The 14,273-nt window shown below is 45.2% G+C and overlaps 2 protein-coding genes across 2 annotated transcripts; both read right to left on the bottom strand.

The window, feature by feature from the left end:
• Positions 1–3,296: 3,296 nt before the first annotated feature.
• Positions 3,297–4,220, bottom strand: LOC307141250 (odorant receptor 131-2; the record flags this gene model as incomplete). The annotated part of the gene is made up of 1 exon (XM_079841306.1): positions 3,297–4,220. The coding sequence occupies one exon, from the start codon at positions 4,218–4,220 to the stop codon at positions 3,297–3,299; it is 924 nt and encodes a 307-aa protein (XP_079697432.1).
• A 997-nt stretch (positions 4,221–5,217) lies between these two features.
• LOC307140525 (odorant receptor 131-2-like) lies at positions 5,218–6,951 on the bottom strand. The gene is made up of 2 exons (XM_079840087.1): positions 6,912–6,951; positions 5,218–6,822 (listed from the first exon to the last, which is right to left on the bottom strand). The coding sequence occupies exon 2, from the start codon at positions 6,795–6,797 to the stop codon at positions 5,874–5,876; it is 924 nt and encodes a 307-aa protein (XP_079696213.1). The 5' UTR covers positions 6,798–6,822; positions 6,912–6,951; the 3' UTR covers positions 5,218–5,873.
• Between the last annotated feature and the right edge of the window lie 7,322 nt (positions 6,952–14,273).

Genomic DNA, 14,273 nt, shown 5'->3' on the forward strand with positions numbered 1-14,273 from the left:
GGAGGATCTGGTGTGCCAGTCTGCATAGAGGGCTGACCACTACGACCTCAGACCCCCTTGATGAATTAGATATGAGACTACTGACATATCAGGACATGGTGGCCGCGAAGGTCCGGGAAAAAGCTCCTCAGAGCTTTGTAGACCGCCAGCATTTTAAGGCAATTTATGTGCCAAGAAGGCCAAGGACGACATCTCAATGCCGAACTGCCACTACTCGCGACTGGGCCAATTTGAGCCAGTCGTCGATGTAGTTCAGTACACGGATGCCTCTGAGACTCAGTTGGAGCCAGAGCTGCATCCATGCACTTGATGAACATGCGAGGGGGAAAAGCCAGGCCAAACTGAAGAACCCGATAATGGTATGCTTCGCCCCCGAAAACAAACCTCAGGAACTTCCTGAAGGATGGATACATGGAAGTATCGTGACAAACCAGTCCTCAAACTGGATCTGACTCACGATGGTTGGAATTGTGAGCAACTCAAATCTGAATCTCCTCAGAGAACGATTCAAGTACCTCAGATCTAAAATTGGATGCAACCCCCCCATCCTTCTTGGGAACTATGAAGTACCGGCTGTAGAACCCGGACTCCCTGTCTGGCGGAGGAACACGTTCTATGGCCTCCTTTACCAACAGAGGGTGAACTTCCTGTTCCCTTACCCGAACCTGCTCTGGGACCACTGCAGTCCAGACCAACCTGTTGAACTTCAGGAGAGGGTAATATAAGATATATTCGGAAGGCATAACCATGCACCGAGATAATCTGCTAAGGGAACCAGCCTCTCGAGGTTGGCCTCGGGTGTCAACCGAGCCTCGTTCCTGACTCCCTGAAGCGGCTGACCGGCAGGGAGCAGTCGTGGACATACTTAAAAAAAAAAAAAAACATTCCTTTGAGGAGTTATGGCCGTTTAAAGAAACCACCAAAATTAGCTAAAACGGCTAAAGCTAGCAAAGTAAACTACTAGAGAATGAATTCTGCTGCTGCTACAGGGATACATTTGGGATGAGGAATCAACAGAAATGTACTTGTTGAAAACTGGCGTGGTCCTTTCAGTTAATTACCATTACAATATCCATATTAGGCCTACCGTTCTTTTCCCAAAATGCTGGGGCAGACCTGTCACATACCACAGACAATGATGAGCAGCTTCGAAGTCCGTTGGTGACCGTTGGTTACCGTTTGTTGGCTGTTCCAAACTCATTCAAATTACTAAGATCATAAGTGTGCCATGATGCAAAATATCCAGCATGTTTTTCATAATTTTGAGAGTAGCTTTAAATTCTATTGAGGTTCTGAGCTTGTTGATTGCCAACTAGTAGTGAAATCATCACAGATCCATTGATTTTGATTGGATTTTTATAATTTTTTCTGTGGAATGAGTATACTATTTGGTGAAAAGAATAGTGGGGGAATAGTTGATTGCCAATAAAGTAAAGATTGAAATATTAGAAAAAAAGTGAGAAAACGCCTATTTTTTGCATTAAATTGATGCAAAATCATGTAGAAATGTGTTTTAAGAGTTAATTTTTCAGTGGATGTTGTCAGCACATGTTCTGTGTATCTGGAATGCATTTATTGACAGCCTACCCAACCCACTGAGGATTTGAGGAAAAAAAATCATTTTTTATTTTTTCTGATAAAAATAAAGGGTGCATACATGAAAATGGCCACAATTTTTTTTTTGCGATATTTCCGGCAGATCAGACCCTCCAATTATTGGTTCTTAGGGTCAAAGTTAACAGAAAAAACACAAATAAAAAGTATGGCAGACCATGTCAGGTTCAACCCATTTTATTGAGCTTTTGAGACTTTGGCTCCCCGACTACAAGGCTGGCTAAGCGATCAGGCATTTGTCTCAAATTGGTCAGATAAGATGAAGATAAATAATACTCCCTATTTTCGTAGATAATGCCATTTATCTGCCGACGTTTCCTGTCATGTGACAGTGGATAGGCCTACTTTTTTCAGCTGTATGGACCGTTCAATCGTTTGTGATTTAAAAAACAAAACAAAACAAAAAACATTTCTAATAGTGTCAGGCAGTAGGTATATTTATTAATTGTTATATAAATAATCAAATCGTTTTTATACCATTTGACGCTTTCTCAAGATTAGGCCTCTAACAGGCTCAATAAAACAAAGTCCATTACAGTGTTGCATATTTTACAGATAAATTATACACATTCATTTGATTTATACAGGCATGTAGGATAATTCATACAGTTTTAACAAAACACTTTGTTTAAATTAATTGATCTGGTCATATTTATCATAATCAGGAGATAAACAGATTGTTAAAGATGTTTCATGCAACAAAAGACAAAGTAAAAATCTTTTTTTTGAATACATATTTGCATTCAACAAAATAGCCTATTTAAAAGAAAGACAGAAAATGAAGGCTTGTATTAGACCACAACTAATTTACATAACGTTTAAAAGAAAATGTTGTAACCGACTAGTCGAAAATGAAATAGCATAGGCCTACTTAACTTTTTAATCATAAAAATAGGTCACATGCGCAGCATTCTTCAAAACATATTATGCACAACAAGAAAAGTGTAAATGACTAGTATTTCCAATGTCAACTAGCAGCAGCAGGCTCTTTTTGTTTAGCCTAGTCGTAGGCATGAAGGCTATAAGTTGACCAGACGTTTGTTGGCAACAAATATATTTGCAGAATACACATACTTTCAATTTGAAATAAGCCTAAAATGCAAAATATCAAGCCCAGTTAAGAAGAATAAGAGTCATTTTCAAGCACAAACTTGAAGTTAAAAAAGTTGTAATTTCTGTATACAGTATAAACAGCTTGTGAAAATGAAAATATTACATATAATTATAAATTTTTTAAATATTGGTTCAATACATTTATTTATGATGTCGTATTTATGTTGCTTTATTCTTGTAATGTGTTTTTGTAAAGTCATAATTTTGTTATAGGCCTAATATTGTTTTGAACTGTTTGCTATGATTGCTATTAACTGTTTTCATTGTGTGTTTTAATTTATTTATTTATTTATTTATTTATTTATTGCGGTTGCAGTGAATTTTATTTAAACCAGAGCAAAAATTCTAATGATCAAACTATATCATAATAATTATTAATGTTAATAATAATATAGGATACACACACTCACACACACACACAAAAAAAAACATTCAAAAATGTATTGTCGCCATTTTTCAAACGATTAGATAATAACAAATTACATTTCAGTGATATTTTGACCAATCAAATAGGAAATGTCCCCGGTTTCCATTTCAGAAATCTATAGAAGGCTATATATAGGGCCTAATCATGATTTTGATGGCACAATCTTTACAATAATAACTCTACATGTAAAGTATTCCTTCATTTGTTTCATAAACTTCTGGTCTCGGACCCCATAGATCAAAGGACTCATCAATCTTGGCATAATGTTTGTGAGCAGATAAACACAGAAAGTGATCTTAGTTCGGTGTAGAGGGAAAAAAGAATTAATAATTAAGAACATAAAAGGCGAGATATAGGAAAGCATACAAAGAAGTAACTGGACGCCATGCAACAATATTGTACTCCGAGCCTTATTTGCTGAACCCTTTGAAACCGCCTTTCTGGCAGTGAACAGGACTCTGCAATAAGTGTAAATGAGAATTATCCACACCAAAGACATATAGATGACTTGTGAAGCAGTGGTGTTGTCCTGGTGGGCTTGGGAAGGGAACAACCTGAATGAGTAGCAAAGTACAAGAGACCTGAAGAGAGATAATGGCTGGGTTAAAATTGAAATAATGATATCTGCCAGAGAAGGTATAGCTCCTAAAACCCATAGCAAGCATATAAAGATGTAGGTTCTTTGTGGAGTGCAAATCTGAGAGTGATGCAGTGGCTTACAGATAGCAATGAACCGTTCTATGGCCATACCGGCCAGATTCAAAGGAGTGATCATAAAGGTGACTTTACCAAGAACCACTAATATGCAACACAATGAAGCATTTAAGAGTGGTGAAACGTAGGACAACACATATAAAGTCACCGATACGCAGATCATGAGCATGTCATTGAGTACCAGGTGAATGTATAAAATGTATCTGGAGTCTCTGGAAAACATTGGATTGGAGAAGAAAGTCACTACTAACATTCCGTTGATGAAATTAATGACAAAGCCAAGAATAACAATCACAATGTTTTTGGCAAAAGCTTCTTCATAACTATCCACAATCCAGATTGTCGAGTTCATTTTCCGGGTCTTTACGGGCAAGGACCTGGATCAGAAAGAGGAGAAAGTATTAAGAAGTGAACTATTCTAGGCTTAGCCTATTCATTTTTAAGAAGTCTTAGAAATAGACTTACCTTGGAGTAGAAAAACCAGTTCTGGATTGTGGGCAGTCTGAAGCTCACATGAGTTTTAAACAGTACAGTGATACTCGTGTGTTATTTATGGCTTGTGGAAAGGTCACAAATTATGAATATTAAGTATGTTGGTCATTGCCCCTGAGTCACTGTAAATTTGCCTATTCAAACGTTGATAACACTTTAGAATAATGGTCATTAGTTAACTACATTAGTTAACATGAACTAATAATGAACTGCACTTATAAAGCATTTATTTATCTTTGTTAATTTCAACATTTACTAATGCATTATTAAAATCTTGTTAACATTAGTTAATGCACTGTGAACTAACATGAACAAACCATGAACAGCTGGATTTATATTAACTAATGTTAACAAAGATGAACAAATACAGTAACAAATGTATTGCTCATGGTTAGTTCATGTTAGTTAATACATTAACTAATGTTAACTAATGACCATTATTCTAAAGTGTTACCCAAACGTTTGCTGTTACTTTCATGACAGACATTAGTGCCTTTATTGAAGGTTTGTCTGAAGCTTCTCCCATAGTGGGACTCTGCTTGAGGTGGAGGTTCAGGCTCCCCACGATAAAAAGACGTGGTACACAAAGTCCCAGAAACCAAGATTCCCCAGCTTCTCCATCTCCCACAGGCTGAAAGGCTGATTGAAGCAGATGTTGAAAACCTCCTCAATATCAGCCTAGTCCAGATAGTCCACTTCGATGAGGAAGTCCCTCATGGCTGGATCAACAGCTGGCGGTTAGAAAGCTCAGTGAAGGGAGATGGAAAAAGGAAGATGCCCATTTTCAGCTGAGTCCTCTTGTGGCCAGATTGTTATGTCAAGAATGGGGTGAAGGGATGAAGCGAGGACTCAGTGGTGCAAATAGATGGGCTTTTTATTTATAATAAAATCAACAAAAACAAACACAGGGGGGTGAAAACAACACAGGCTTGACCTTGACTTGGCTTTGCTTCAGGAACAACACGACAGGAAACATTGAGCAACAACCTGGCACAGGACTGCAAACACAAGGAGAATAAATTGGGAACCAACAAGGCAGGTAACGAGGGAGGACAGGTCAAGATTTACACTGCAATATATTTATTAAAAATAATATTCATAATACGATCAACATTAATAAGCAGCTTTCCCAAATTGTTTATTTTAAAACTGTAGTTGGGTTATGAAGACATTTTAATTGATAAAACTATACTGTTCAAAATAAAGAGAACGAGTTGTAGTTGTGATTTCTTAATGGATAATTTCCACAGTTCATGTCTGAACTTCAGTAGAACTGAAGACATTAATAGACATTGAACAAAAGGACTAGTTCTGAGCAAAGTACACTCATCATTTATTTGTATATGCCACATGGTTTGATATTTTGTTATCTTGTTCAATAGCTTATACACTTTCGAGTTTGATTTAAGTGTCTAAACATTTTAGGCCACTGTAAAGATTCTCAAATCTCAAATAAAACAAATGTCATAATATATTTACATTTTGTTTTAAATAAAATGTTGTCTAACAAAAATCATGATTTTAATGGCACAATCTTTACAATAATAACTCTACATGTAAAGAATTCCTTCATTTGTTTAATAAACTTCTGGTCTCGGACCCCATAGATCAAAGGACTCAGTAATCTTGGCATAATGTTTGTGAGCAGATAGTTAAAGAAACTGATCTTAGTTCTGTGAAAAGGAAAGAAAGGGAGGACAATCATATCCATAACAGGCGTGATATAGGAAAGCATACAAAGAAGTAACTGGACGCCATGCAACAATATTGTACTCCGAGCCTTATTTGCTGAACCCTTTGAAACCGCCTTTCTGGCAGTGAACAGGACTCTGCAATAAGTGTAAATGAGAATTATCCACACCAAAGACATAAAGATGACTTGTGAAGCAGTGGCGCGATCCTTGTGGGCCTTGGAAGGGAATAAAGTGAATGGGTAGCAAAATACAAGAGACCTGAAGAAAGATATGGGCTGGATTAAAAATAAAATAATGATATCTGCCAGAGAAGGTATAGCTCCTAAAACCCATAGCAAGCATATAAAGATGTAGGTTCTTTTTGGAGTGCAAATCTGAGAGTGATGCAGTGGCTTACAGATAGCAATGAACCGTTCTATGGCCATACCGGCCAGATTCAAAGGAGTGATCATAAAGGTGGTTGTACCAAGAACAAGCAATATGCAACACAATGAAGCATTTAAGAGTGGTGAAACGTAGGACAACACATATAAAGTCACCGATACGCAGATCATGAGCATGTCATTGAGTACCAGGTGAATGTATAAAATGTATCTGGAGTCTCTGGAAAACATTGGATTGGAGAAGAAAGTCACTACTAACATCCCGTTGATGAAATTAATGATAAAGCCAAGAGTAACAATCACAATGTTTTTGGCAAAAGCTTCTTCATAACTATCCACAATCCAGATCGTCGAGTTCATTTTCTGGGTCTTTACGGGAAAGGACCTGGATCAGAAAGAGGAGAAAGCGTTTAAGAAGTGAACTATTCTAGGCTTAGCCTATTCATTTTTAAGAAGTCTTAGAAATAGACTTACCTTAGAGTAGAAGAAGCAGTTCTGGATTGTGGGCAGTCTGAAGCTCACATGAGTTTTACTCGTGTGCTATTTATGGCTTGTGGAAAGGTCACAAATTATGAATATTAAGTATGTTGGTCATTGCCCCTGAGTCACTGTAAATTTGCCTATTCAAACATTTGCTGTTACTTTCATGACAGACATTAGTGCCTTTATTGAAGGTTTGTCTGATGCTTCTTCATCCATTATATTGTTACATGCACGCCAGGCTCCACCCCCTCACTACCACAACGATCCCTGTCACCTGAGTTCTGAGCACATACACCTGCACATCATCATTACTGCAATCACCACCTGCACTTAAGCACCACGCTCACACTCAGTCACTGTCCGGTATCGTTTGCACATGACCCTACATGCTTGCTTCCTCTGACTCACCTGACTACTTACCTGATCCCCAACGAACCCTGAGTGTCTCCTCATCTCGTCCTGTCTCCTGGTCCTTGTCTCCTTCGATCCATTGTTCCTGTGTTCAAGATCCCAAGACGTATTGTATTACCAACCTATCCAGCATTACCAGATACTCTCACTCAGACTCTCACCGCACCTGCTCACTTCCTGGTTCCGAAATAAACTCTGCTTTCACCTGCCTCTGTTATCCATGTCTAACTCTGTTTGTAACAGAATACCGGACCAACACAGCGCACCAGGATGAGCACCCCGGATCCATTCCAAGAGCTCGTCGACGCCGTTCGGTGAGCTCTTCCCACCAGCGCACCTGCACCTCCATCGGCGAGCACTTCCGGGATCCACACAACCACTTCTTTGCCCCCCGAGAACGCCAGTCTCATGGCCAGACCGGCGGCCTTCTCTGGCGGAGGATTGCAACGGATTCCTTCTGCAATGTTCGCTGGTCCTGGAGATGCAGCCGCGCCTATACCCCAACGATCACGCTAAGGTAGCGTTTATCACATCACAACTATCCGGTAAAGTGCTCCGTTGGGCGGAGTCCATGTGGTCCACAGACAGTCCAGTGATCCAGACCCTGTCGGGGTTCCTGTCGCACTTTAAGGAGGTCTTTGGGAAACCATCATGGGATTCGTCGATCGGAGAACAGCTATACCATCTGAAACAAGTTACCTCCACAGTTAATGAGTATGCTCTACAGTTTCGAACCCTCGCTGCTGCTAGTGGATGGAACGAGCAGTCCTTGCTTACGACCTACCGACAGGGTCTGGATCCTCGGGTGCGGCTGCATCTCGCTGCATACGAGGATACCATCGGGCTAGAACGCTTCATCCAACTCTCCATCCGCTTCGCCTCTCGTATGCAGTCGTGCATCGAAGAGCACCAGGGCCAGTCGTCATTGTTCCTCCGCCGACCAGGTGATGTCAGCACTCCAGAACCCAACCCCGAGCCCATGCAACTGGAGAACTCCCGGCTGACGTCAGCTGAACGGCAGAGACGGCTGACCCAGAATCTCTGTCTCTACTGCGGTCTACCTGGGCATTACATCTCAGAATGCCCAGTCCGTCCTCCTCGACCCATGGTGAGTGCAATCATTCCTTCACTCTCTAAAATGAAGCCACTCACCACAACTGTGAACCTGCTGCTGGAATCTCCCTTTCAGTTACTGCCCTCCTCGATTCTGGGTCAGCCGGGAACTTCATCTCGGGAACCCTCTGCCGTCAGCTCAAGCTCCGCACGTCTGCAACTTCGACGATCTACCAGGTCCAGTCGGTAACGGGCAGACCACTCAGTCGGAGGCAGGTTAGTCGCTCCGTGAGTCCCATCGGAGTGCAAGTCGGAATCCTCCACATGGAGCGACTACACCTGCTGGTTCTGGAGGAATCCAACGCTGACATCATCTTAGATGGTGGTTAGAGCAGCACAACCCAGTCATCTCCTGGAAGACAGGAGAGGTCCTGAAGTGGGGCTACAGCTGCTTCCCGGACTGCTTCCCATCTCCACCGATTCGTCCCTCTCCGCGTCCCCAAGATCTCCCCGTCTGTGCCACTTCCATCGAGAGTCTGGTAGAGAGACGATCAGTGGATGTCCCCTCCTGTTACGCCCCCTTCAGAGACGTCTTCTGTCCCCAACGGGCCTCCAAGCTGCCTCCCCATCGGCCATGGGACTGCGCCATCGATCTGCTGCCAGGTGAACCAGTGCCCAGGGGGAAAATCTATCCCCTCTCTCTCCCGGAGGAGAAGGCCATGGAGGCGCTGGAGCAAGGCTACATCCGTCCATCTACCTCCCCTGCTGCTTCGAGCTTCTTCTTCGTGGCAAAGAAGGACGGAGGCTTGCGGCCTTGTATCGACTACCGGTCTTAAAATAACATCACTGTCAAGTTCCGTTACCCCCTTCCTCTCGTCCCAGCTGCCCTGGAACATCTCCGTGGTGCCACTGTGTTCACGAAGTTGGACCTCAGCAGCGCTTACAACCTCATCCGGATACGTGCGGGGGACGAGTGGAAGACCGCCTTTGCCACGCCCACTGGTCACTACGAGTACCTAGTGATGCCATATGGACTCGCCAACTCCCCCTCCGTATTCCAGGACTTCATCCACGAGGTGCTCCGGGAGTGTCTCCACAAGTTCGTGCTGGTATATATAGATGACATCTTGATCTACTCCCGGAGCATGGCCGACCATCGCCACCACGTTGCGGAGGTCCTACAACGCCTGAGGAAGTACCAGCTCTACCTCAAGGCCGAGAAATGCTCATTCCACCAGCCCACTGTGCAGTTCCTCGGGTACAACATAGATCACAGTGGCATCCGGATGGATGAGAGGAAGGTGGAAGCCATCCGGTCTTGGCCAACTCCCACTTCCGTGAAGGAACTACAACGCTTCCTGGGTTTCGCAAATTTCTATAGACGCTTCATTCAAAACTACAGCTCCATCGCCAGTCCCCTCACCAGCCTGCTCCGCAACAAGCCCAAGTCTCTGTCCTGGACCCCATCCGCCACCCAAGCCTTCCAGACCCTGAAGGACACCTTCACGACAGCTCCCCTCCTGGTCCATCCTGATCCCGAGATTCCCTTTGTCGTGGACAAACCACCTCTACCACCGGGGTGGGTGGGGTCCTTTCTCAGCAGCAGGGGAACCCCAGCCGTCTCCATCCATGTGCCTTCTTCTCCCGCAAGCTCAGCCCGGCGGAGGTTAACTATGACATCGGCAACCGCGAGCTTCTGGCCATCAAGCTTGCACTGAAGGAGTGGAGACACTGGCTAGAGGGCTCCAAACATCCGTTCCTGGTCCTGACTGACCATAAGAACCTGGGGTATCTCCGAGAGGCAAGACGACTCAACCCCCGACAGGCTCGCTGGGCACTCTTCTTCACAAGGTTTGACTTCCACATTTCCTACCGGCCAGGGGCCAAGAACATCAAGGCGTATGCCCTTTCCCGCATCCACGGCCCAGATGAGCATTCTGAAGAAGAAGAGGAACCCATTCTCCCCACGAAGCTCTTCCTCAGTCCCATCTCATGGTCAAAAGAGACCCTGCCCTCTACCAATGTCTCCACCAACGTGCCGCCGGGCTGTCCTCCGGGGTTGCAATACATCACTCGATCACGACGCATCCCTCTGATTCACTCCTCACATACTTCACTGGTCACTGGTCACCCTGGGGTCAATGAAACCCTCTCGCTGCTACGCCAGCGCTTCTGGTGGCCACACATGCCAGCTGATGTCAGAAGGTACGTGTGGGGATGCCGGGAATGCGCCATGTCAAAAAGCCCTCGACACCTGCCAGCTGGGAAACTCCTGCCTCTGCCCGTTCCCAACCGTCCGTGGTCACACCTAGGGGTGGACTTCATCAAAGACCTGCCCATTTCTGAGAAATGCACATGTATCCTCGTAGTGGTCGATCGCTTCTCGAAGTCCTACCGGCTGCTCCCACTACGAGGACTTCCCACAGCTCTAGAGACTGCGGATGCCATGTTTAACCACGTCTTCCGGTATATTGGCATTCCCGAAGATATCGTATCTGACAGAGGTCCTCAATTCATTTCTAAGGTATGGAAGGCCTTCTTCGCACTCCTAGGTGTGACCGTCAGCCTCACGTCCGGATACCACCCTCAGACGAACGGGCAGACGGAAAGAAAGATCCAGGAGATTGGCCGTTTCCTCCGTACCTTCTGTCACGGCCACCAGGACTCCTGGAACCAGTTCCTAGGATGGGCCGAGTACGCACAGAACTCGCTTCGATAACCCACCACCGGCCTAACACCTTTCCAGTGCGTACTCGGCTATCAACCGCCCCTCTTGCCCTGGTCCAGGGAACCCTCCGACGTCCCTGCGGTTGACTACTGGTTCCGGGAGAGTGAGAGGGTCTGGGACTCAGCCCATCACCAGCTACAACGGGCACTCTGCAGACGCAGGTTGACAGCCGACCTTCACTGCTCCGATGCTCCGACGTTCCAGGTGGGGCAGAAGGTCTGGCTGTCCACCCGGGACATCAGACTGCGTCTGCAGTGCAAGAAGTTGAGTCCCAGGTTCATTGGCCCCTTCGAGATCCTGCAGCAGATCAATCCGGTGACGTATAGGCTCCAACTACCCCCTCAGTACTGGATTCACCCCACTTTCCACGTGTCTCTCCTGAAACCTCACTACCCCTCTGTTTCTGTTTCCCCAGAGCCTGGCGTTACTCCGGAGCCTCCCCCTCCACTTCTCGTTGACGACGGCGCAGCATATCAGGTCCAGGACATCTTGGACTCCCGGCGTCGTGGTGGTCAACTACAGTACCTGGTAGACTGGGAGGGGTACGGCCCTGAAGAAAGGTCGTGGGTACCCAGGCATGACATCCTTGATCTGAATCTTCTAGAGACATTCCACGCTACCTGCCCTGATCGACCGGCACCTGCGGGGTAGAGGTCGACCACCACGGCGTCGGGGTCCTCGGCCCTCAGGAGATGTCCGTGGAGGGGGGGTAATGTTACATGCACGCCAGGCTCCACCCCCTCACTACCACAACGATCCCTGTCACCTGAGTTCTGAGCACACACACCTGCACATCATCATCACTGCAATCACCACCTGCACTTAAGCACCACGCTCACACTCAGTCACTGTCCGGTATCGTTTGCACATGACCCTACATGCTTGCTTCCTCGGACTCACCTGACTACTTACCTGATCCCCAACGAACCCTGAGTGTCCCCTCATCTCATCCTGTCTCCTGGTCCTTGTCTCCTTCGATCCATTGTTCCTGTGTTCAAGATCCCAAGACGTATTGTATTACCAACCTATCCAGCATTACCAGATACTCTCACTCAGACTCTCACCGCACCTGCTCACTTCCTGGTTCCGAAATAAACTCTGCTTTCACCTGCCTCTGTTATCTGTGTCTAACTCTGTTTGTAACATATATATTGTATTAACTAGTTTGTGGTACCGTTTCTGAGTCTTTGCATTTCAAAATGTGTGAGAACAATTCATAATACAACGTTAGTAAATATTGCACTTTGACGTAGCCAGAATTATATTTTTTGGGGGTCCCATCTTAAAATGAAGGGGCAAAACAGTTTAAGGGGCAATTTATACAGAATGTGTTTTTCCATTCCAATGCACTACTTTTCCATTGTTTTTCTATGTAAACACGCGCTAGACAGAGGTATAACCGTTGCGATCACAACTTTTGCAGACAGCGTTCTAAAACGGTCAAGTTAAAATCAGTTAAACTTTTTTTTTTTAAATGCATCTCGAGACCTTGAGTTTTTCAAAGCAAAAACACGTTCTGTGTCCTCTACACCTTAAAAATGACAGCATATTTACTTCATTTCAGTAGAACAAACAGCCTACAACATAGCTCGGCAGCTATAATTCAAACCATGGAATTATCTTTTACATGACAAGGCGGCGTCTATAAGGTCGATTATTAAAAATATAATTGACGTCATGGAAATGGGAAGCCGGGAGCTTGGGCGGAGCAGACAGGGAAGACGGCAAGGGCGAAGCTGGCAGGGCAGACATCTTGGGTGGAGCCGACAGGACAGACATCAAAGGCGGAGCCGGCAGGGCAAAGTGCTTGGGGATGGGCTCCGGGCCGGCAGCGACTCTGGGATGACCTCTGGGCCCTGTGAGGCGGAGGAAGCCTTCTTCCTCCATTTACGAGAGTGAGGTGGTGACATGGATCTTGCAGCATCTTCAGCCTCCTCTGGGGGTGCTGCTGCGTTAACCTCAGTAGAGGTGACAGATGAGGCGGACACGTTCTTCCTCCTCCATTTGTGGGTCACCGGAGGGCTGGGGCTTCCACTGACTGCAGGTGGAAGTGGAAAACAGTCAGGGGGTGGGACTCTGCTTGAGGTGGAGGTTCAGGCTCCACATGATTAAAAGACGTGGTACACAAAGTCCCAGAAACCAAGATTCCCCAGCTTCTCCATCTCCCACAGGCTGAAAGGCTGATTGAAGCAGATGTTGAAAACCTCCTCAATATCAGCCTCACTGTAGACCAGATAATCCACTTCAATGAGGAAGTCCCTCACGGCAGCCCTCTGCTGATGAATGTTGCAAGAGTGGACATGCTGGATCAACAGCTGGCGGTTAGAAAGTTCAGTGATGGGAGATGGAAAAAGGAAGACGCCCATTTTCAGTCCTCTTGTGGCCAGATTGTTATGTCAAGAATGGGGTAAAGGGATGAAGCGAGGACACAGTGGTGCAGATAGATGGGCTTTTTATTTATAATAAAAATAAACAAAAACAAAATACCCCAAGGGGGGGTGAAAACAACACAAGCTTGATCTTGACTTGGCTTTGCTTCAGGAACAACACGACAGGAAACATTGAGCAACAACCTGGCACAGGACTGCAAACACAAGGAGAATAAATAGGGAACCAACAAGGCAGGTAACGAGGGAGGACAGGTGGGGCAAATTAACCAATAATCAGGTAACAAGATGGTTCAAGCCAATAGTGGGTATGCACATGATGTCACCTTCAGCTGGAGTGACTGCGGTTACGCCACATTGAGTGGCAAAACGACTGAGAGGCAGCATTGGTTTACAGCGTGAATGCCGCAAAAAATTATTTTTGACAAATGACAAAAAATCCGATGCCAGAGGGGTGGTCGGGAGAGGCTTGGCCATGGACCCCATGGACATCCCTGTGCCCCCCTCTGGACCGAGGGAGATGGACTTGATAATAGCGTGTCATTTTCGCACTCAAACCACTGCCCAGGCAGTGCACAGGCACTCAGGACTTACTGCTTCGGCATATTGCTTTTAGAGGGAAAAGCTGTCCAACACTGCTGATCTAGGATCTGTAATCCACTGTAAGAAATTGTAATAATAGCATCTTATTAGTGATGATTTGGCAAAAGAGCCAGTGCGTTTCTGTATTTGCACAACGTGTTTCCCCTTCGGTGAGTAATGTAGCCAATCACA

This window comes from Gobio gobio (assembly GCF_949357685.1).
Source record: "Gobio gobio genome assembly, chromosome: 17".
Lineage (NCBI taxonomy): Eukaryota > Metazoa > Chordata > Actinopteri > Cypriniformes > Gobionidae > Gobio > Gobio gobio.